This window comes from Salvelinus fontinalis, chromosome 8, assembly GCF_029448725.1.
Source record: "Salvelinus fontinalis isolate EN_2023a chromosome 8, ASM2944872v1, whole genome shotgun sequence".
Classification (NCBI taxonomy): Eukaryota; Metazoa; Chordata; class Actinopteri; order Salmoniformes; family Salmonidae; genus Salvelinus; species Salvelinus fontinalis.
In genome coordinates this window covers 8,953,748-8,978,844 of record NC_074672.1, presented here as the reverse complement: position 1 = coordinate 8,978,844, position 25,097 = coordinate 8,953,748, and the positions used below count along the sequence as shown (strand labels likewise).

Below are 25,097 nucleotides of genomic sequence, written 5' to 3'. Positions count from 1 at the left end.
TCTCCTCCGTTCCAAAAATACTGAATCTTAGGAGTCAAATCTTGACACTCAGAAATGGCGTTGACATCGGGCGGCGAATTGCAAGGATTTGAGGAATCAATTATTTTGGAGTTGACCTCACCACCACGTCACCGTTGTTAACAGAAAAAAATAATGTCAGAGAAAGGCAAGCGACCAGCAGTGAAGTCCTGTATGGCAATACTTTGAGAAGTTAATTGAGAAGGAAACTTTGCGAGGTGGAAGTGAGGTACAGTAATGGTAGTACAGGTGCAATGCTTAACCATCTGAAAGGAAGCACCGTGAGACCAAACCGTTGCTGGCAGCAGCTGCATTGTGAATTCACGTGGGATTTTATGCATTTTATGCTGTTTAATCATTAAGAAAAATGTTCCATTTGTCACATCCCTACCCTGGGCATATGCCCTGTGTGCCTGGTCGGTATTCAGCCATGATTACTAGAAGTTTAGATTGCTGGCTAGACTAACTTACCAATCTTAATTGGTAACCAATCCACCGTGCTTCTACACCTGCATTGCTTGCTGTTTGGGGTTTTAGGCTGGGTTTCTGTACAGCACTTCGAGATATTAGCTGATGTACGAAGGGCTATATAAAATAAACTTGATTGATTGATTGATTAATTGTTTGCTGACATGGCTAATTGAGTGACTGTCAGTGACTGACATAACAAGAGAAAATCTGCTGATGCACAACCACATTTTTAAATTGCACCCTGTGTATTCTACTATTCTAACTCTCAACAGTAAGCCGAGACCCCACCAAGTTCCTAAAACAGATATTTGTAAAAAAGTATTATAACTTTTTGGTCGGGGGCCAGGGGCCCTAAGCGACCGTCATATTAGTGTCATCATGCAATGGAATTAACACAGTGAACATGCGTACAAAATGTTAAATTGGACAACAGATCCCCTTCTCATTAATTACTTTTGAGAACCTCGCTTCAATTCCGTTAACTAGGCTTACACCGCCCCCCAGTGGTGGTAGAGTGACCTACACCATTGCAATGCAGCCCTGTAGGTGGACACGTTGCGAAACATGCACGCGGAAACTTGCGTGCCCACGTCTCCGGGATCCAGGGCAGGCTGTCGATCTCCAACATGGCGGCGTTAGGTGAGGATTATGTTAGCTAAATTCTGCATGGGCCGGGTGTGGCAAGCATGGAGATATGCATTGAGTAGCATCGACTAAACATTTTAGAAAGGGATGGACTCACCTTTTGAAATACATACTTTCTCCGGGTGTTTCAGAATTGCGTGCTCTGTGTCAGGGCTGTATGACGATGGACGCTGCAGGGTGGGAGTGGGCATGGGACCGAGTAAACATCGCACTTGCAGTTTTTTCCCCCCCAGGAAGAGGATCTGGTCATTGACCACAGGAATGACCATGCGTCTTCATAGATATTGTTTGTTTGGGACTACGATAGTTGCATACTGTGCCGACAGTGAGTTATCTGCTGGGTTTTTAGAGGTAGTTACCTGTAGACGCTTGACATCTATACTATATATACCGAAGTATGCGGACACACCTTCAAATTAGTGGATTCGGCTATTTTAGCCACACCCGTTGCTGACAGGTGTATAAAATCGAGCTCACAGCCATGCATTCGCCATAGACAAACATTGGTAGCAGAATGACCTTACTGGAGAGCTCAGTGACTTAAAACATAGCACTGTCATAGGATGTCACCTTTCCAAAAAGTCAGTTTGTCAAATTTCTGCCCTGCAAGAGCTGCTCCGGTCAACTGTAAGTGCAGTTATTGTGAAGTGGAAACGTCTAGGAGCAACAATGGCTCAACCGCAAAGTGGTAGGCCACAGAAGCTCACAGAACGGGACCGCCGAGTGCTGAAGCATGTAGCGCAAAAAAAAAAAGTCTGTCCTCGGTTGCAACACTCACAACCGAGTTTCAAACTGCCTCTGGGAGCAACGTCAGAACAAGAACTGTTCTTCGGGAGCTTCATGAAATGTGTTAACATGGCCAAAATCGCCATGTGCAATGCCAAGCATTGGCTGGAGTCGCGTAAAGCTCGTCGCCATAGGACTCTTGAGCAGTGGAAACGCGTTCTCTGGAGTGATAAATCATGCTGCACCATCTGGCAGAGAACACTACCTGCCCAAATGCATAGTACCAACTGTAAAGTTTGGTGGAGGAGGAATAATGGGCTGGTGCTGTTTTTCATGGTTCGGGCCCCTTAGTTCCAGTGACGTTAAATATTAACGCTACAGCATACAATGACATTCTAGACGATTCTGTGCTTCCAACTTTGTGGCAACAGTTTGGGGAAGGCCCTTTCCTGTTTCAGCATGCCCCTGTGCACAAAGCGAGGTCCATACAGAAATTGTTTGTCGAGATCGGTGTGGAAGAAGTTGACTGGCCTGCACAGAGCCCTGACCTCAACCCCACCGAACACCTTTAGGATGAATTGGAATGCCGACTTCGAGCCAGGCCTAATCGCCCAACATCGGTACCTGACATGACTAATGCTCTTGTGGCTGAATAGAAGCAAGTCCCCATAGCAATGTTCCAACATCTAGTGGAAAGTCTTCCCAGAAGAGTGAAGGCTGTTGTAGCAGCAATGGGGGGGATCAACTTCATATTAATGCCCATGATTTTGGAATGAGATGTTCAACGAGTAGGTGTACACATACTTTTGGTCATGTAGTATATTTAAACAAGAGAGTTGACAGCTGGCTAGCTTACGTTGACTGTATCTGGGGCATGCAGAGTAGACCAGGGTGAGGTATTTATGTTTTGTGGGGTGTGTCAACATCTGATGGAGGATGGTAAAATCAAATAGGGACCCTTGTGCGTCATGGCCTCATTTCATGCCATTGTGAGCTCTCTGCAAGTCTGTAAAGGGAACATCCACACAGCACTGAAATGGTCTGACTGTGAACCATATGGCCGGCTTGGAATGACCCTTAAAAATCAGGGAAATGTTAGTCTTGCAGGCTTATCATTTTTCCTTCACTGACTCACTACTAAGGGACCATCATCGACCCAGTGCAACATCCCCAAACACTTTTGCCTGATTCACACAATAGGCCCAAAAGCAAACCAAGCCGAGCTGGCTTGGTTACGCAGCCACCATTGTTGCTGGAATCATATTGGAAAGGACAGCGTGACTGTGAAAATAAAATATCCAAGCCAGCAGAGTAAGGTTTTGGGTCTGCCCTTTGGTATGAATCAGGCAATTGAACCAAGAGGAGTGTGTATGCCACTACGTGATGCACTAGGTCTATGTTGGTCTGTTAGGCTATGAAGCAGGCACCCTGATAGCAGTAATACAATTTCCCCATCACAGTCAGTCTTATAAGAGACGTGTCAGAGAGCTGTTTGATGGTAAATGTTTTCCTCTACTCACAGCAGCTAAGAAGAAGGGGAATAAGAAGGTGAAGACCCTATCTCTGACTGACTTCCTTGCTGATGACAAAGCGGGCAACGCTCCCACAACTTACGCTCCCACCAAGCCCGCTAGCAGCTGGGCAGACGAGACAGATGACCTGGAAACAGAGGGTGAGATACTTCAGAAAGATAAACAATCGCCATAGATATTTTCTCCTGTTTAGGCCTATATGTTGAGTGTTTAATTCAACCAGGATAATGTTGGCTACTGTAATTCGTTTAGGCCCAATCCTGTTTTGTGATATTCACCTCTGGTGTCAGTGCACTTGTGCTTGGTATCCATAGTCATCCACAGCTGCTGACACGTCTTATTGTTAGGATCCGTACATACAGTACCTAGCCAGCGTGACTTTAGAGGCAATTTGCAGTACAAACAACAAAAGGGACACCCTGCCACTGTTTTGTTAAATAGCTACGGGATGGTGCTGGATAAATGTAACCACTCTTAAATTAATAGACAGCTATGGATGCAAGGACTCTCATCATCCATGAGTTCAAAATTATAGATCTAATCAAATTTTTTGCCACATGCGCCGAATACAACAGTGAAATGCTTACTTACAAGCCCTTAACCAACAATGCAGTTTTAAGAAAAAATAAGTGTTAAGTAAAAAAAATCGCAGCACTGCCGTTCATAAGTTTGGGGTCTCTTATAAATGTCTTTGTTTTCCATGAAAACACATGAAATGAGTTGCAAAATGATAGGAAATATAGTCAAGATGATGACAAGGTCATAAATAATGATTTTTAATTGAAATAATAATTGGGTCCTTCAAACTTTGCTTTCGTCAAAGAATCCTCCATTTACAGCAATTACAGCCTTGCAGACCTTTGGCATTCTACAGTGGCTTGCGAAAGTATTCACCCCCTTGGCATTTTTCCTATTTTGTTGCCTTACAACCTGGAATTAAAATGCATTTTTGGGGGGTTTGTATCATTTGATTTACACAACATGCCTACCACTTTGAAGATGCTGCAAGTCTCTTGGGGTATGTCTCTATAAGCTTGGCACATCTAGCCACTGGGATTTTTGCCCATTCTTCAAGGCAAAATTGTTCCAGCTCCTTCAAGTTGGACAGGTTCCGCTGGTGTAAAGCAATCTTTAAGTCATACCACAGATTCTCAATTGGATTGAGGTCTGGGCTTTGACTAGGCCATTCCAAGACATTTAAATGTTTGACCTTAAACCACTTGAGTGTTGCTTTAGCAGTATGCTTAGGGCCATTGTCCTGCTGGAAGGTGAACCTCCGTCCCAGTCTCAAATCTCTGGAGGACTGAAACAGCTTTCCCTCAAGAATTTCCCTGTATTTAGCACCATCCATCATTCCTTCAATTCTGACCAGTTTCCCAGTCCTTGCCGATGAAAAACATCCCCACAACATGATGCTGCCACCATCATGCTTCACTGTGGGGATGGTGTTCTCGGGTTGATGAGAGGTGTTGGGTTTGCACCAGGCAGTGTTTTCCTTGATGGCCAAAAAGCTACATTTTTGTCTCATCTGACCAGAGTACCTTCTTCCATATGTTTGGGGAGTCACATGCCTTTTGGCAAACACCAAACATGTTTGCTCAGTTTTTTTCTTCAAGCAATGGCTTTTTTTCTAGCCACTCATCCGTAAAGCCCAGCTCTGTGGAGTGTATGGCTTAAAGTGGTCCTATGGACAGATACTCCGAACTCTGCTGTGGAGCTTTGCAGCTCCTTCAGGGTTATCTTTGGTGTCTTTGTTGCCCCTCTGATTAATTCCCTCCTTGCCTGGGCTGTGAGTTTTGGTGGGTGACCCTCTCTAGGTAGGTTTGTTGTGGTGCCTCATTCTTTCCATTTATTTTATAATGGATTAAGTGGTGCTCCGTGAGATGTTCAAAGTTTTGGATATTTTTTTATAACCCAACTCTTGTCTGTACTTATCCACAACTTTGTGCCTGACCTGTTTGGAGAGCTCCTTGGTCTTCATGGTGCCACTTGCTTGGTGTTGCAGAGTCTGGGGCCTTTCAGAACAGGTGTGTATATATATTGAGATCATGTGACACTTAGATTGCACACAGGTGGACTTTATTTAACTAATTATGTGATTTCTGAAGGTAATCGGTTGCACCAGATCTTATTTAGGGGCTTCATAGCAAATGCATGCACCACTTTTCATTTTCCTTCTTTTAAAAAAAAATGTCACTTCACCAATTTGGTCTATTTTGTTTATGTCCATTACATGATATCCAAATAAAAATCCATTTAAATTACAGGTTGTAATGCAACAAAATAGGAAAAATGCCAAGGGGGATAAGTACTTTTGCAAGGCACTGTAGTTGTCAATTTGTTGAGGTAATCTGAAGTTATTTCTCCCCATGCTTCCTGAAGCACCTCCCACAAGTTGGATTGGCTTGATGGGCACTTCTTACGTACCATACGGTCAAGCTGCTCCTACAACAGCTCAATAGGGATGAGATCCGGTGACTGTGCTGGCCACTCCATTATAAACAAAATACCAGCTGACTGCTTCTTCCCTAAATAGTTATTGCATAGTTTAGAGCTGTGCTTTGGGTCATGGTCCTGTTGTAGGAGGATATTGGCTCCAATTAAGCGCCGTCCACAGGGTATGCTTCCTTCTTCAAGTTCCATTTTACCCTGTACAAATATCCCACTTTACCACCACCAAAGCATTTCAGACCATCACATTGCCCCCACCATGCTTGACAGATGGCGTCAAGCACTCCTCCAGCATCTTTTCATTTTTTCTGCGTCTCACAAATGTTCGTTGATTGAATTAAATTAAATTTATTTTGGGCAAAACTCCTTTTTCTATTCTGGTTAAAGCCAGTTTGCACTGTTCTGTGTAGGCAGTAGTACACAGTGTTGTATGAGATCTTCAGTTTCTTGGCAATTTCCCACATGGAATAGCCTTCATTTCTCAGAACGAATAGACTGACGAGTTTCAGAAGAAAGTTCTTTGTTTTTGGCCATTTTGAGCCTCTAATCAAACCCACAAATGCTGATGCTCCAGATACTCAACTAGTCTAAATAAGGCCAGTTTTATTAACAGTTTTCAGCTGTGCTAACATAATTGCAAAAGGGTTGTCTAATGATCAATTAGCCTTTTAAAATTATAAACTCTGATTAGCTAACACCACATGCCATTGGAGCACAGGAGCGATGGTTGCTGATAATGGGCCTCTGGAAGCCTATGTAGATATTCCATTAAAAATGAGCCGTTTCCAGCTACAATAGTCATTTACAACATTAACATTGTCTATGCTGTATTTCTGATCAATTTGATGTTATTCTATGGACAACAAATGTGCTTTTCTTTCAAAAACAAGGACATTTCTAAGTGACCCCAAACAACGGTAGTGTCCATGTAGGTGGAGTTAGTGACTATGCGTAGATAATAAACAGAGAGTAGCAGCAGCATAAGAGTGGGGGGGCAATGCAAATAGTCTGGGTAGTCCTTTGATTAGCTGTTCAGCAGTTTTATGGCTTGAGGGTAGAAGCTGTTAAGAAGCCTTTTGGACCTAGACTTGGCGCCCTGGTACCTTGTGCTGTGCGGTAACAGAGAACAGTCTATGACTAGGGTGGCAGGAGTCTTTGACAATTTCCAGGGCCTTCTTCTGACACCGCCTGGTATAGAGGTCCTGGATGGCAGGAAGCTTGATGTACTGGGTTGTACGCACTACCCTCTGTAGTGCCTTGCAGTCGGAGGCCGAGCAGTTGCCATACCAGGCAGTGATGCAAACAGTCAGGATGTTTTGGTACAGGTACAGCTAACTAGCGCAAAAATTATATTGCGATATTGTCAAAACTATACGATATATCGTCAAAAAGAATATTCCTAAATGTAACTATCGTCCCCCCCACCACTATCTTTGAGTCTAGACAGTGATTATAATGGAGGAAAACAAACTTATATTTGGGGTTCTGTTCGGATATGATAGTTGAACTAAGCTCATGAGGCATTTATACATTATATTCTTAATTAAGAATCAATGGGTATATATGTGGACACCCCTTCAAATTAGTGGATTTGGCTATTTCAGCCACACCTGTTGCTGACCGATGTATAAAATCTAGCACACCGCCATGCAATTGCCATAGACAAACATTGGCAGTAGAATGGCCCGTACTGAAGAGCTCAGTGACTTTTAACGTGGCACCGTCATACGATTCTACCTTTCCAACAGTCAGTTTGTAAAATGTCTGCCCTGCTAGAGCTGTCCCGGTCAACTGTAAGTGCTGTTTTTGTGAAGTGGAAGCGTATAGGAGCTACGTCTAGGAGCTGCCACACAAGCTCACAGAACTAGACCGCCGAATGCTGAAGTGCATAGCACGCAAAAATCATCTGTCCTCGGTTGCAACACTCACTACCAAGTTCCAAACTGCCTCTGGAAGCAACGCCAGCACAAGAACTGTTCTTCAGGAGCTTCAGGAAATGGGTTTCCATGGCCGAGCAGCCGCACACAAGCCTAAGATCACAATGCCAAGTGTCGGCTTGAGTGGTGTAAAGCTCACCGCCACGGTAGCCAATCAGTCCTGTCCATTTGTATGTCTGATCCTTTTGATCAGAGTTTTAAGAGTTTTTCTGTATTAATGACCCTGATCCTGTTTACAGAAGCAAACACTTTTGATGTGAAGGTGAATGCAGTATATAACAACTATTTTTAGTTCTGTCTTTTTGACGAAATATATTTTTTGAGAAGGCTTTTTTTCCTGCCTCGGGCCGCTCGTAAACTGTAGCCTACACCTTTTTGGAGTTGGAGCCTGCCGAGTCAGGAGCGTCTGTCTGCACGCTAGGCCTGCTACGCGAGCGCAGGTGCGCACTGAAGGCTAGGATAGGAGAAGCGGTTGCCAGATTGGAAAACCTGATGCGCCGCGGGCAAATCTACGTCGTTCTACACAACGTCTACTGGTTGTTGCACACCTGTGCTGAAAGAGCTATAAAAAACGGCATTATGTATCTGTTACTGTACTTGCTCTTTACTCAATGACATCCTGGATTAAATGGGATGAGTGCATGATCTTCGCCTTATGCCCTATAATTTGCAAACACTCTGACGAGACCATCATGTCAATACCACCAGGTTCTCGCTCTGCAATTGCATTTGTACCACTCTAACGCAAGTGGGCCTTCACTTGATGGCGTACTTCCAAAATCTCAATCTCTTGAATTACCTTTTTTCTGTGTCGAAAGACTCAGCTTGTTTTATTGACAATGGTGCTGGCTCGCCAAGTCCTCACGCATTGGGCAACTGAGATATAACTGGGCCAGTAGATGCAATGCAATCTCTACTGACTGCCTAGGATTTTAAAATCAGAGCAGGTTTTGGCCTCTTGCATGTTGTCAGAAGTCTATTTCCAAAATAGATATGATTTAGAATATGTGCCAATACGGCAAATGCAGACATTAAGTTTTTTATCTGAAACTTGGCTAAAGAAATAACTTGATTTTATTGATGATACACGGTTTTTAGAAAGGATTGGATGAGTAAAGGAGGACGGATTGCAATTTATGTGAAATCCAAGTTTAACACTTGAAATTCTCTCGATTTACCAAACCCAAACATTTGGAATTTCTTTAGGTTAAAGTGAACGTATACAAGGACTCCCACATCACTGTACTCGGCTGCTACAGACTGACCCCGGCTTCGGGAGATGCAAGTAACTCTCTGATGTCCTACACAAGCTAAATGACTCTGAATTCATTCTTTTAGGAGATTTGAACTGGGTCATGATTACATCCGTTATCGGACTCTTTTAAAGAACTGTGTGACTCTCTGAATCTCGCTCAATTAATTAATCAATGCGCCTACAAGACCAAGACCGAGTCCGAGTACAAGACCTAACAAATCAACGCTATTGGACATTCTTCTAACGAATACCCCTCACAAATACACATGGACTGGGATATTCTGTAATGATGTCAGTGATCACTGTGCAATAGCTAGTGTTAGAAATACAACAATGACCAAAGCCAAACCCTGTTATATTTTACAAGACATTCTAGACAGTTTGATGAGCAAGCGTTCTTACATGATCTTTACCATAATAGTGACAGAGTGATAAGCACGCCCCTGTGAAGAAATTTAGACTCAGTGGTTTTCAGATGACTTAGCAGAATTCATTAGAAAGAGAAATATATCTTGGGCTCAAGCTAGACATACATATGCTCCTGTTGACTGGGCCTCCTTCAGTGCACTAAGAAATAAATGCACAGGATTGATCAGGAAGTCCAAATCAGATTTCTATCTAAATGCTGTCACAGAGAACCTAAAACAACCCTACCAAGTTCTGGAAGCTAATCAAATCAGTGTCAGGTTCTAATGTCTCCTCTGGCCTTAATGACCATTTAATGATGGATTCTAATGAAGTGAAGGATAAAGCCGATATTGTAGGGGTTTTAACAAGCATATCTGCTGGTTCAGTTTTTAATAATGGTGGGGCCCAGGCCTCTAATGTAAGCTCTGTTAGTCAACTGTGATATAGGCCCTCGTGAACCAATTTAACTTTGAGCCTGTTTCTTATGCTGAGGTCTATAAAGCATTAAAGGCAGTAGACGCTAAAAAGTCTGCAGGTCCAAACAACCTGGATCCCCTACCTCTTAAAGATAGCAGCTGGTATTATTACTGAACCTGCGGTTCACATTTTCAACTTGAGTCTCTTGACTAATTCCATACCCAGCATTTGTAAATCAGTTTATGTCCTCCCACTGCTAAAGGGTGGAGATCCCTCAGATGCTAATATCTATCGTCGTATTTCCAAACTCCCAATCCTGGTCAAAGTATATAAATCCCTTGTGAACGCAGTTTTTTTTTTTTTTTTTTTTTTCTTTCTTCGTTTTAATTGAAATGAACATAGTGAGCAGGGTTCAGTCTGGCTTTAGATCGGGACACAGAACCACAGCTGCAGCTATAGCAGTGGCAAATGACATCATAAATGCACTTGATTAAAAGCAACATTGTGCTGCTCTGTTTTTGATTTATCAAAGGCATTTGATTCAGTTGACCATGAATTGTTGGTAGCTAGACTCAGCAACATTGGTCTCAGTGAAGAGACAGAACTCAATGTGTATATACTGACAAAAGTCTAGCTTTCTAGAGATTAATAGATGTGTGCCTCAGGGTTTCGCTTTAGCTCCTGTGTTCTCAATTTTTATTAATGATTTGGGAAATGGGATGCAACCAGCAAAGTTACATCTATATGCAGATGATACAGTCATATATTCATGTGCTCCTTCTCTGGTTCAGGCTGTTGAAGTGCTTCAGACTGCTTTTCAGTCACTGCAGGCCTCCCTTTATGGTCTCAAACTGGTTTTGAATGTACAAAAAACGAAATTCATGACCTTTACCAGAGCTCGCACTCAGCCAGAGAAGGTTAGTATTGTCACATCTGGTGGCTTATCCATTGAAAAAGTGTCATCCTACAAATACCTAGGTATATAGTTGGATGACAAGTTGTCCTTTTAAAGTTCATATGAATGATCTTGTAGCAAAGTTTAAATTGAAATTGGGTTTTTATTTTCGTAATAAGGCTTGCTTCCCGCTTATGGCTAGAAATAAGCTTGTTCAGGCCACTATTCTCTCTGTAATTGATTATGGTGACTTGTTGTATATGCATGCAACCTCCTCTGTCTTACAGAGACTGGACTCTGTTTATCATGCATCCTTGCACTTTATTACAAATGCCAAGTCACTCACCCACCATTGCACCTTGTATCAAATGATAGGTTGGACCTCACTTTATATGTGCAGGAAGCTACATTTGTATGTGTTCATCTACAAAGCCCTTTTGGGTAAACTCCCTCTTTGCCTCTGTAGTCTGGTCTCCTTCACCACCAGCAGATACCATACCCGGTCTGCTAGGTGGGTGCTACTTAAAGTCCCCAGGATATATACAGTATTACAGTATTAGACTGCCTTCTCGTCTTGTGCACCAAAGGCATGGAATAGTCTACAATCCATGCTTCATCTAGATATGTTAGTGCCCCTGAATTAATTTCAAATATTGATGGGAGACTCTGTTACAGGGGAGTGTAAATGCTTTTTTTAGGCTGGATCGTGTTTTAATTGTATGTATTGATTGTTGCTGCTGCCTTAGCCAAGTCTCGCTTGGAAAAGAGTCTCTTGGTCTCAATGGGCTTTTCCTGGTTAAATAAAGGTAAAAGAGCAGTGCTAGCAGGTTCTCTGGAGTTATGAATTACACTTCACCATCTGGTAGTTCAAATGACGAATCTGGTTTTGGCTGATGCCAGGAGAACACTACCTGCCCGAATGCGTAGTGCCAACTGTAAAGTTTGGTGGAGGAGGACTATTTGTCTGGGGCTGTTTTTCTAGGCCCCTTAGTTCAAGTGAAAGCAAATCTTAACTCTTCAACATACAATGACATTGTAGATGATTCTGTGCTTCCGACTTTGTGGCAACAGTTTGGGGAAGGCCCTTTCCTGTTTCAGCATGACAATGCCCCCGTGCACAAAGCGAGGTCTATACAGAAATTGTTTGTCGAGATCGGTGTGGAAGAAGTTGACTGGCCTGCACAGAGCCCTTACCTCAACTCCATCGAAAAACCTTTGGGATGAATTGGAACGCCGACTGCGAGCCAGGCCTAATCACCCAACATCGGTGCCCAACCTCACTAATGCTCTTGGGGCTGAATGGAAGAAAGTCCCCGCAGCAATGTTCCAACATCTAGTGGAAAGCCTTCCCAGAAGAGTGGAGGCTGTTATAGCAGCAAAGGGGGGACCCAACTCTATTTTAATGCCCATGATTTTGATTTTGGAATGTGAGTATGTCCACATACTTAAAATCCCCAAAATAGATGGACCCTTTAACCGCCAATCTCTCTCAATTCTCTCCCTTCTCCGTCCAGTGTCCACCTCCTGGCATACAGAGGAGGATATGTACAGGGCCCCGGCCATCGACCGCTCCATCCTGCCCACAGCACCCCGTTCAGCCCGGGAGCCAAACGTTGACCGCGCCCGTATCCCCCGCGGTCCCCCTTACACCGCCTTCCTGGGCAACTTGCCCTACGACGTCACTGAGGACTCAATCAAGGACTTCTTCAGGGGTGTGGGGGTAAGTGCACGACGAATGTAAAAACATGAAACCGTATGTAAAATGTATACACGTGTGACTGTAATTCGCTTTGGACAAACTAATCTGCTAAATGGCATATTTTATATTATTATATTATAAAGCCCTCAAATTCAAGTCTGGAACTCGAAACCAGTTCCACTGCTCATTTTAATTATTTCCCTAGAGTCAGGGACTGATTTAGACCAGGGACACCAGGTGGTAATTAATGATCAGGTAGAACAGAAAACCAGCAGTAGTCTGGACCTCGTAGGGTAAGATTTGAATACCCCTTTTATAAAGTATTTGTCAAGTTGCTGCTAGTATTTGTTCATCCAAACCCAGACGTATGTGTTTGAACCCTGTCTCTTTCTCTCTATGTGTAGATCAGTGCAGTGCGTCTTCCTAGAGAGCCCAGCAACCCAGAGAGGCTGAAGGGGTTCGGCTATGCTGAGTTTGATGATGTGGAATCCCTCCTGAGTGCCTTGAGTCTAAACGAAGAGGTGAGTCAATTTTACAAAGTGAGCTACAAGGGAAAATGTCAGTGAAAACACCATTCAATAGGTTTAGCCACTAGATGGCATCCATTTGTTTTTTAAAGGCCCGGTGCATTCAAAAACCAGATTTTTTTTCTGTGTTTTATATATATTTCCACACTGGATGCCAGTTGGAATAATATTGTGAAAATTATAATGTCTTTCTACTGTAAGAGCTGTTTGAAAAGACTGCCTGAAATGTCAGCCTGTTTTGGTGGGATGGAGTTTTGTCCTGCCTGGTGACATCACCAAGCTGTAAATTAGTTAATAGGCCAATAAGAGAGTTCCAAACCTCTGCCAATAACAGCTAGTTTTCAATTTTCCCCTCCCCCTTAGACCACTCCCAGACAGTCCTACCAAAATTCTTGTTTGAGAAATTGCTCTTTGCAATCTTAAAAAATAACAGATTTTGGCCCAAGATGGAAGGAATGTTGAAACATAATTAACTAAATTACAGTTAACGAAAATGTACGCTTAATCCATTATAAACTAATGTATAGAATTGATTATACAAGTTCTACAGCACAACGGCAAAGTCATGTCTTAATTAAAAATCTTGACGCTAGGGGTCAGATTTTTTATTTATTTTATTTAATAACGTTCCCAAGGTAAACTGACTTTCTCAGGTCCAGATCGTAGAATATGCATATAATTTACAGATTATGATAGAAAACACTCCAAAGTTTCCAAAACTGTCAAAATATTGTCTGTGAGTATAACAAAACTTCTGCAGGCGAAAATCTAACCCGGGAAGTGATTTTTTATTTTTTTTTATCTGTGTTTCCTGGCCCGTCTTTCTTCCATTTAAAGGGGGTATCATCCAGATTCCTTTTCCAATGGCTTCCTCAGGCTGTGACCAGGCTTTAGACATAGTTTCAGGCTTTTATTTTGAAAAATTAGCGAGATTTTTCAAAAGTAGTCGGGTGTCCTCAGATTAGTTCCTGCGCGCGAGAGGGAGCGCTCCATTTTCTTTTTCTCTCTTATTGAGTAGGTTACAGTCCGGTTGAAATATTATCGATTATGTTTGTTAAAAACAACCTGAGGATTGATTATAAAAAACATTTGACATGTTTCTACGACCATTACGGATACTTTTTGGAATTTTCGTCGAACGGAACGAGGCTTTGGTTTTCTGAACATAACAGGCAACCCAAATGGCGTTTTTTTTGTTATAAAAGTAATATTTATCGAACAAAAAGAACATTTATTGTGTAACTGGGAGTCTCGTGAGTGCAAACATCTGAAGATTATCAAAGGTAAGCGATTAATTTGATTGCTTTTCTGACTTTCGTGACCATGCTAATTTGGGGCTAGCTGTTCTAGCATTGATTGATACACTCACAAAAGCTTGGATTTCTTACTCTGTAAAGCTTATTTTCAAAATCTGACACGATAGGTGGATTAACAACAAGCTAAGCTGTGTTTTGGTATATTTCACTTGTGATTGCATGATTATAAATATTTTTAGTAATATTTTGCGCCCTGCAATTCAGCGGTTGTTTAGGAAAATGATCCCGTAAAAGGGATCCGTAGCGCAGAGAAGTTTTAAGTGTAAAACTAACCTTTTTATGCCTGTAAAGTACATGTTGGATAAAACATTTCACTACAGGCCTGATGGAAACAGAACAGCTGTTGATAAACTTTCCAAATGTCGATAAAGTATGCTAGACAAGGAGGCATCTTTGCGTATCTGTAAAATGAATTATGCGAGAAATGTCGGTGGATAGCTTTTATGGGCAGATATTGATATATACTGAACAAAAATATAAATGCAACATGCATTATTTTCAATGATTTTACTGCATTTCAGTTTGTATAAGGAAATCAGTCAATTGAATTAAATGGATTTCACAACTTGGCAGGGGCGCAGGCATTTGGGAGCCAGGCTCAGCCAATCCGAAGGAGTTTTTCCTCACAAAAGGTCTTTATTACATACAGAAATACTCCACTTATCCAGTGTGACAGTGGCCATCGAAAGTGAGTATTTGCCCACTGAAGTCAGTTACGATGTCAAGTCAGGACCCTGGTGAGGGCAACAAGCACGCAGATGAGCTTCACTGAGACTTTTTCTGCAGAAATTTGTGCAGTTTGTGCAGAAATTATTGGATTGTGCAAATCCACAGTTTCATCGGCTGTCCGGGTGGCTAGTCTCAGACAATCCCGCAGGTGAAGAAGCCGGATGTGGAAGTCCTGGGCTGGCATGGTTACACGTGATTGGCAGTTGTGAGGCCAGTTGGACGTATTGCCAGCTCTGAAGGATGCTCCTGCAGTCAGCATGCCAATTGCACGCTCCCTCAACTTGAGACATCTGTGACATTGTGTTGTATGATACAACTGCACATTTGAGAGTGGCCTTTTATTGTTCCCAGCACCTGTGTAATGATCATGCTGTTTAATCAGCTTCTTGATATGCCACACCTGTCAACTGATGGATTATCTTGGCAAAGGAGAAATGCTCACTAACAGGGATACAAACAAATTTGTGCACAAAATTTGAGAGAAATGTTTTTTGTGCGATAAGATGGTCAAAAAATAAAACAATCACAGTAAGGTACTTGTTACCCAGAAAGGATTTGATATTGAGATAAAACAGCTGCATTGGACCTTTAATGTTTACTCTTTCTCCATGCAGAACTTGGGAAATAGAAGAATCCGTGTGGACATTGCAGACCAGTCTAATGACAAAGGTGTGTATCTTATCTTGAAGCTACAGTACTGCCATACACATTTTTGCAGCTGTTCATTCTACACACACTTGCTCAGTTCAGATGAACTTGATTAAGCATCAGAAGAGTTTGTCTCCACTTCCTTTCTGACTCGTCTGTGTCTCTCAGGGAGGGATAATCACTCCATGGGTGGCCGGGACAGGGACCGGGGGGGAGACTTTGGCCCAGACAAGACAGACTGTGATGACTGGAGGGCTCCTCGGCCCAGTGGAGGAGAGAGTGACGACGGGCCGCCTCGGAGAGACGACGCCTTTGGAGACCGTGAGTACAGTACAGGTCAGAAACCTTATGTCCTCTATGTCCCCCTAAACCCCCCCCGCCCCCTCTCTGTCTGCCGTTGGCTCCAGGGTCACGGGACCGCTACGAGTCAGACAGGCCCAGAGGAGATGATCGCTACGGAGGGGGCCAGGACAGGTTCAGAGATCGCTATGATGACCGGGATCGCAGAGATGACAGAGGAGGTCAGTTGGAATGCCTGGTCTTACACCAGTACACCTATACACATTCAGCATTTTAGTGCGAAGGCTTACTAATGTAGTATTTCTGCCGCTTCCCTCAGGTGGTTTTGGTGGCAGTGGTGGTGGTCGCAGGGCATTTGGCACTGGTTACAGGCGCGATGAGGGAGGACAGGATAGCTACCGGCAGGATAGCTACCGACGGGATGACTACCGGGTTAGTGGGGATCGTTATGGTGACCGTGGTAGTGATCGATACGAGAGACGGGAGGAAAGCCGGGATGACAGAGGTGAGAAAGTTTCATTATAAAATACATCTCATTCTTCATGTGCACCGGCACAGTGAAACCTGCACTGTACCAGGGTGTACTTTTTGGCCATTCTTAGGTGCTGTCGAGAGGCCCAAGTTGATCCTGAAGCCCCGTAGCGTACCCAAAGAGGTGGAGCAGAGCAACACCCCGTTTGCCCCCTCAGGCAGGGCTGCCTCCATCTTCGGCGGGGCCAAGCCAGTGGACACAGCCGCCAAGGAGAGAGAGGTCGAGGAGAGGCTGAAGAGGGAACAGGAGAAACTGCAGCGACAGCTAGAGGACAGGATCCCAGACCGCAAGCCCAGAGAGAGGTATGTGACGAAGGGCAGAAGAGCGTAGGCTAACATGAGGAAATGGAGTAAAGAATATACTTCATGTATAGGATGTTATTGATCCTGGTCATCCCTCAGGCACCCCAGCTGGCGCAGTGAGGACCAACCTGCAGAACGCTCTCGGACTGGCAGCGAGTCTTCCCAACCAGGCAGCCAGTCTGGCAGAGGTGAAAATTTGACTGGCTATGATGGGTAATGCAGTCAGCCATTATATCAGTACTGTAGTCGCTGAGATGTCTTTGGAGGGTAATGTTGTGATTTCAGCTGTCTTCTTTGGGAGGGTTGGTCTAAAATAATAGAATACACATTTCCTGTTGGACGTTAAAGTCCTATTTTCTTCTTCCTGTCCCATTGCCAGCCTCCAAGCGCAGGGAGAGCGAGCGCTCGGTGGACAGTGGTCGTGAAGAGGAGCCCTCCTCCCCTGTGACCCTGCCCCCTCCCAGACAGGACGGGCAGGCCCTGAAGGTGGTGCTTGCCCCGCCCCCTAAGGAGAACGCCTGGGCCAAGAGGACCACGCCCGTTGGGGGCTCCAGTGAGGGCTCGGCTGGGCTACCTGTCGCCCCCAGCGGTGACACAGCCCCACAGCTCACCAGGTTAGAGGTCACCCCACCCTACAATCCACATGCCCCTAACACCTACAGTGGTTCCTCAATTAAAAGTTTTGAGATTATGCCGCAGGACATTGAGGTATTTGTGGATTTGTATGTTACCCTGCGCCACTGCTTCATATGCTCCAGACCACCGCAAGGCGGTGATAGAGCGCTGATTATGCTTTTGGGTACATTGTAAAATGTTGGTCCCATGGCGCTAATGTGTCTCTAGCTGAGTGAACGCTGTCAATAAATGGGCAATATGGCGCAGTCCAGGCTCCGTCGCAGCCGGCCGCTCAATTGCTCCAGCATCGTTCGGGTTAGCGGAGGGTTTGGCCGCCAGGGATGTACTTGTCCCATCGCGCACTAGCGACTTCTGTGGCGGACCGGGCGCAGTGCACGCTGACACGGTCACCAGGTGCACAGTGTTTCCTCCGACACATTAGTGCAGGTGGCTTCCGGGTTAAGTGGCCATTGCGTCAAGAAGCAGTGCGGCTTGGTTTGGATGTGTTTCGGAGGACGCACGGCTCTCGACCTACGCCTTTCCCGAGTCCGTACGGGAGTTGCAGCAATGAGACAAGACTGTAACTACCAATTGGATACCACGAAATTGGGGAGAAAACGGGGTGAAAAAAAAAAAAAAGAATGGGCGAGATAAACCAAATAGAAACTGATAATTGTGCACGACTTCACAATTGCATTTGAATGAACTGAATGATGAGGATGAAGAAGAGGGTGATTGAATTTAGAACAATAGTGTAAGAATTGCTATTCCTCTGTCCTGCATGCGCACCCCAAAAAAAACACTTCATCAAGGGAATCTAACTGGACTGTAGCATATTACTTCAACTGTTACACTAAGGTTTTTATTCTAAGTTCAAATAAAAATGTTCAGTTATTCCATGATATTCGTCAGATATACTGTGTGTGTTGACTGAATATAATCACCTAGTGACGTCTGCTAAATAAACAAGTTGATGGCACAGTCATATCGACTCGGCTACTAGGCACAGATAAAATGCAACTCAAAAAAAGGTTTCACACATTTTCAAGGCCTGAGCTATTTAATTGATTAGTTTTATTTATTACTTTTACTTGTGGAATGTTACCATCTGCTGGAGCATGGAGTGGAAGTGCTCTGTACTGTAAGAATGTTACCATCTGCTGGAGCATGGAGTGGAAGTGCTCTGTACTGTAAGAATGTTACCATCTGCTGGAGCATGGAGTGGAAGTGCTCTGTACTGTAAGATTGTGACCATCTGCTGGAGCATGGAGTGGAAGTGCTCTATAATGTAAGAATGTTACCATCTGCTGGAGCATGGAGTGGGAATGCTCGGAAACTGTAAGTTCGCAACAATGCTGTGGTCCAGGTGGAAATGGTTTAGCAGCTTTTCCCAATACATTGTAATACAAAAGAAGCAGTCCACCCTTGATGTCAATGTCAGGTTTTTCTTTTCACTGGATCTCCGTTAGGATATTGGTTAGACTACAATTAGGCTGTGGAATAATGTAGCCTGAATAAATAAGGAGCAAGCCTATTATTTTGCTCAATTGCGTACAGTATAGGCAACTCCAAATGCCCGCAGAGGTTGAGTATTGAACACGAGACTCATGTTGCGGTTAATTTATTGTTTAATTATTCAAGGCTCCCTTTGTTTTTTCATTTTATAAAATAAAATGCTTGAACGAATGAGTGATATACAGTACCAGTCAAAAGTTTGGACACAACTACTCTTTTCAGGGTTTTACTTTATTTTGACTATTTGTAGAATAATAGTGAAGACATCAAAACTATGAAATAACACATATGGAATCATGTAGTAACCCAAAAAATATTAAACAAATATAAATATATTTAGCCACCCTTTGCCCTGATGACAGCTTTGCACACTCTTGGCATTCTCTCAACCAGCTTCATGAGGTAGTCTCCTGGAATGCATTTAAATTAACAAGTTTGCCTTGTTAATTTGTGGAATTTCTTTCCTTAATGCATTTCAGCCCATCAGTTGTGTTGTGACAAGGTAGGGGTGGTATACAGAAGATAGCCCTATTTGGTTAAAGAGCAAGTATATATTATGGCAATAACAGCTCAAGTAAGCAAAGAGAAGCGACAGTCCATCATTACTTTAAGACATGGAGGTCAATCAATCCAGAAAATGTCAAGAACTTTGAAAGTTTTTTCAAGTGCACTCGCAAAAACCATCGAGCACTATGATGAAACTGAGAGTTACCAGAGTTACCTCTGCTGCAGAGGATAAGTTCATTAGAGTTAACTGCACCTCAGATTGCAGACCAAATAAATGCTTCACAGAGTTCAAGTAACAGACACATCTCAACATCAACTGATCAGAGGAGACTGTGTGAATCAGACCTTCATGGTCGAATTGCTGCAAAGAAATCACTACTGAAGAACACCAATAAGAAGAAGACCTGCTTTGGCCAAGAAACACGAGCAATGGACATTAGACCGGTAGAAATCTGTCCCTAGTTCTGGAGTACACATTTTAGATTTTTGTTTCCAACCGCCGTGTCTTTGTGAGACGCAGAAAATGTGAACGGATGATCTCCGCATGTGTGGTTCCATCCGTGAAGCATGGAGGAGGAGGTGTGATGGTATATTAGTGCTTTGCTGGTGACACTGTCAGTGATTTATTTAGAATTCAAGGCACACTTAACCAGCATGGCTACCACAGCATTCTGCAGCAATACGCCATCCCTTCTGGTTTGCGCTTAGTGGGACTATCATTTGTTTTTCAACAGGACAATGACCCAAAACACACCTCCAGGCTGTGTAAGGGCTATTTGACCAAGAAGGAGAGTGATGTAGTGCTGCATCAAATGACCTGGCCTCCACAATCACCCGACCTCAACCCAATTGAGATGGTTTGGGATGAGTTGGACCACATTGCTCAACATATGTTGGAACTCCTTCAAGACTTTTGGAAAAGCAAACCTTGCTGAGATGATTCATGTATTTTTTCTCAAGCCAATACGTCTTGATGCCCTTCACCAGTTCATCTTTGCTTTGTAGGCTTGGCAGAGTTACAGATTCATGTTTTCAGTTGATGCCAATCAAGTTTCGATCAGGTTTAAATCAGGAGACCCACATTAACATATTTTTAGATATACTGTAGGCCTACCATAGGCGAGGTGAGTCTCACTAGTGTTGAGTAATGTGCTGTGAAAAAGTGTTTTAGGTCTACTTACTCTGCTGGCGTCTTGACCCAGATTATGCCCTCATTTGCAATGCAAACCCAGGCGGCAGTGTGTTTTGAGTCATTGTCTGAGAGATCGCTCAATCATCACAGCTACAGTATGTGCTATAGCATAATCAAAGTGAGGACAGTGGGAGGTCTGCTGTATACTTATGGCCTATTGTAACTTGGGAGTCACACTATGCCAGTCACCCCACCCTAAACTCCACCAATTTGCATAATTGTATTTCTAAACTGGTAATTAAAGTGCGCCTCCCATTCACCTTTCAAGTGCAGGCAACACGTTATCAGCGCGTCACACACCACTGTACAATGTGAGCTGGAGGCATTTTGGAAGACATGTTTTCAAACACTCGTTTTTCACAAGTGTAGCAGGTTGTGAGCAACGTTTCCACACGTTTGCAGACTGAGATGACTGTAAATGACTGTAATTAATACATTTGAATACAAAAGATGCCATCCACCTAGGATGAGCTATTAGCCGGACAATAGACTGTTGCCGAGGTGATTTCTATTATTATAGACTTGAAATCTATTAATGGATGTTTGCCTAGTAATGATAATGATATGACGAAGGAGATCAAGAAGCAGGGTAGGAGAAGCTCTGCGTGCTTATTACAGTATGTGTGATTTCATCTTTATTTTTTTCCGGACAATTTCAAACAGTGTAAACAACAAATACAATAATCATTCACAAACAAATGATAATCAATCCCATATAGTCTGTTCTAACAAAACAGGTTTTAAAGTCCTTAGTACAGTCAAGATTAAAAACAGTTGAATGAATTCCTGAATTCGGTTGCTTTAGCCGACATGTTGCGTTTGATTTATTGTTTAATTATTCAAGGCTCCTTTCTCTTCTCTGTGCTGGAGTTATTTTAAGAACTTGATGGTATAGCAATAGCCTAATAAACTTAATTTTACCCACAAGAAAATCACTAATAGTCTATTGTCCCATGTAGCTCAGTTGGTAGAGCATGGCGCTTGCAACGCCAGGATTGAGAGTTCGATTCCCAAGAGGGACAAGTATGAAGAAAAAAAATTACGAAAATGTATGCAATCACTACTATAAGTCATGTCTGGGGCGTCAGGTAGCCTAGTGGTTAGAGCATTGGGCCAGTAACCGAAAGGTTGCTAGATCGAATCCCCGAGCTGACAAGCTAAAAATCTGTCATTCTGCCAACTGTTCCTAGGCTGTCATTGTAAATAAGAATTTGTTCTTAACTGACTTGGTGAAATAAGGTAAAAACAATAAATACACCCAAAAATGTATATATCGTTTTTTTCTTTTTATTAATGCCAGTATAATTTAGCCACTTTGACATGCATCATCCAAACAGCGGCTGAAGGGAAAATGCGATCTAATGCCAAAGTCTCAGCGACTTCTTGCCAATGTTCAAACGCTCTCCATACTACATCGGCCTGATGTATCATGTATACATCGGGCAGACGTCGGCGAGATGTACAGTACCAGTCAAAAGTTTGGACACACCTACTCATTCTAGGGTTTTTCTTTATTTTTACTATTTTCTACATTGTAGATTAATAGTGAAGACTAAACTATGACATCATAACACATATATAATCATGTAGTAACCAAAAAGTGTTAAAAAAATCCAAATATATTTTAGATTCTTCAAAGTAGCCACCATTTGCTTTGACAGCTATGAACTCTCTTGGCATTCTCTCAACCAGCTTCACCTGGAATACTTTTCCAACAGTATTGGAGTTCCCACATATGCTGAGCAATTGTTGGCCGCTTTTCCTTCACTCTCCGGTCCAACCCATCCCAAATCATCTCAATTTGGGTTGAGGTCGGGTGATTGTGGGGGCCAGGTCATCTGATGCAGCACTCCATTACTCTCCTTCTTGGTCAAATAGCACTTACAATGCCTGGAGGTGTGTTTGGTCATTGTCCTGTTGAAAATCAAATGATAGTCCCACTAAGCGCAAACCAGAAGGGATGGCGTATTGCTGCAGAATGCTGTGGTAGCCATGCTGGTTAAGTGTGCCTTGAATTCTAAATAAATCAGTGTCACCAGCAAAGCACCATCACACCACCTCCTCCATGCTTCACGGAGGGAACCACACACACACACGTAGATCATCCAGTCACCTAACACTGCCTGTTCACCCTGCTATCATCCAGAAGGTGAAGATAGTACAGGTGCATCAAAGCTGGGACCAAGAGACTGAAAAACAGCTTCTATCTCAAGGTCATCAGACTGTTAAATCAAATGTTATTTGTCACATGCGCCGAATACAACAGGTTGTAGACCTTACAGAGAAATGCTTACTTACAAGCCCTTAACCAACAATGCACTTTTAAGAATATATATATATATATATATATATATATATATATATATATATATTTTAAATACACACAAAAAATACACAAAACAAAAAAAGAGATAAGAAAAACAAATAATTAAAGTGCAGCGGTAACAGCCTTCACTAGGTAGCTTCCACCCAGTTACGTAACCCTGCACCTTAGAGGCTGCTGCCCCATATACATAGACTTGAAATCACTGGCCACTTGAATAATGGAACACTAGTCACTTTAAATTTTTGCTTTACTCATCTCATATGTATATACTGTATTCTATTCTACTGTATTCTAGTCTATGCCACTCTGACATTTCTCATCCTAATAATTCCTTAATTCCGTTCTTTTACTTTTAGGTTGTGTGTACTGTTGTGAATTGTTAGATATTACTGCACTTGAAACAAGTCCAAATCTATTTAATATACCCAGTCACAAAGAAATCCATTAATATTTTGTTTAGGAAGGTCATAAAAAAAAACATGATACTAAGACAATTTATTTTAAAAGAACAGAATAGCATGTTTCAAGATGTGTTTCTCTGTGCTATAGTAGTTGGGGCTATGGTTGCTTCATGTCAACAAAATTAATAACTTGCTATGCTTTTTAAGATGGGGTATAGCAATCAAAACGTCTGGCCTGCGTGGACCTCTGTAGGATTATTTGAGAAAGTAAGCCAGCACCAACAAGCTTCATGAAGACGCCCTCTGGTGGTTTCAACAAGCATTAACGGCAACAAAGTCTGACAGTAAAATACTATGACTCATGCACTGTAACATGCTGTACCATTCCGGAGCATTCTGCAAGTTGTGCTGCAGTATGATCCAACTTTTCAATGAGGACCCACTATATGAACAGGGATGCCCTACCCTGTTTGTTTGATATTCTAGCAATGCACCTAACTGAGGACAGTTTTAGTCAACCATGATTCAGCAGTACATTTCTCCATGGGCATATTCCGTTGACATGTGTCTTTTTTTTCAGCTCCTCAAGCTTAGCTGACGATGAGGCAAATAAAAAAGGTAAAGATTGGTTGCTGACACTGAATTTACTGCTATATTGAAATTTTTAGCAATGTTCAGACTTTTCAATTGAAAACTCATACATTTTTCCGCAATTCTGTACAGAGGTCGAGCTCAGCGAATAAGTACAGTATGCAGCCTTGCTATAATGGACGCAGACCCACATGACAATATGGAGGACAATGCAGACAGAGGTGGAATGACAGAAGTGAAGATGTTTGATGCCAAAAGAGTGAGATCTCTGCTCTGCACCACAACCTGGCTGGAGCAGCACTACAGCTCCCTTCCTGCTAACCTGCTTCAATAGAAACCCACCCACAGTGCTGACTGGCTGCACCTTCAGGACTGGACCTAAACATAGAGAAATAATGACTGGTTTTAAGTAAAAGAGACTGGAGGTTGAAGTTTTAATCATTCTAACAATTTTGAAAGGTGGGGGTTGAGAAAACATGTATTGCTACGGGCGTCGACGCCACCCACCACCAGTCTAAATGCTGGACTATGTAAGCTGTCTGAGCTCTGTAAGCCTGGTTATGCTAATGATGGAGCGCCTGTGTCCAAGAGGGACAGACAAGAGTTTTAATAAAAGAAAACAGACAAAGTCTCCTTATTTTAGGGGGCTTTGCTGACATACCTTAACTTTTGATTTGACTATGAGGGAAGCAATGTCTGTGTTCCTCTGATCATCATGTATAGCAGTCATTAGCTGCTTCTTTCCAGGGTCTTTCCCAATACACCGTCAATGGCTTCCTGCTTCCTTCACAGAAAGGAACCGCTTCCGTGTCTCATCCGGACCTGCCTGGAGGTCAACGCCAAGGCAACCATGTCCTGGAAAATCATATGAGCTGTGTGATAAATGTTTTGGAGGCATGCTCTTCCCTCACTCTTATCCATGGGCCAAGTGTTGACTGGCATTTAATGCAGAGGATGTTTCAGCATTGTCGTATGTAACCCCACTATCACATGTAACTGAAGAGGGAGATCTCATTAAATGTTTCTGGATGTTTCTGTTTCTCTATCTGTTACGTGCATGACTGTAGAACGAGACTCTTACGGTTCTTTAAGCCATGAGAATGTCAAGTCACCCGTAACTCATTATGGGGAGATTTTAAAGA

At 42.9% G+C, this 25,097-nt stretch overlaps 1 protein-coding gene across 3 annotated transcripts; it reads left to right on the top strand.

Annotated features, from left to right (window-relative positions):
• The first annotated feature begins 1,028 nt into the window (after positions 1 to 1,028).
• On the top strand, positions 1,029 to 24,989 carry LOC129860477 (eukaryotic translation initiation factor 4B-like). 3 transcript variants are annotated; one of them, XM_055930887.1, is made up of 13 exons: positions 1,029 to 1,128; positions 3,383 to 3,532; positions 12,270 to 12,475; positions 12,859 to 12,975; positions 15,641 to 15,695; positions 15,843 to 15,995; positions 16,082 to 16,195; positions 16,294 to 16,479; positions 16,577 to 16,808; positions 16,908 to 16,996; positions 17,188 to 17,422; positions 23,945 to 23,982; positions 24,088 to 24,989. In XM_055930887.1, exons 1-13 carry the CDS (start codon positions 1,116 to 1,118, stop codon positions 24,105 to 24,107), a joined length of 1,608 nt encoding a protein of 535 aa, XP_055786862.1. In that variant the 5' UTR covers positions 1,029 to 1,115; the 3' UTR covers positions 24,108 to 24,989. The 3 variants fall into 3 exon arrangements, with proteins under 3 accessions (XP_055786862.1, XP_055786863.1, XP_055786861.1); XM_055930888.1 differs by having other exon boundaries at positions 1,050 to 1,128; positions 3,386 to 3,532; XM_055930886.1 differs by lacking the exon at positions 1,029 to 1,128 and adding an exon at positions 1,318 to 1,459.
• Positions 24,990 to 25,097: the final 108 nt, after the last annotated feature.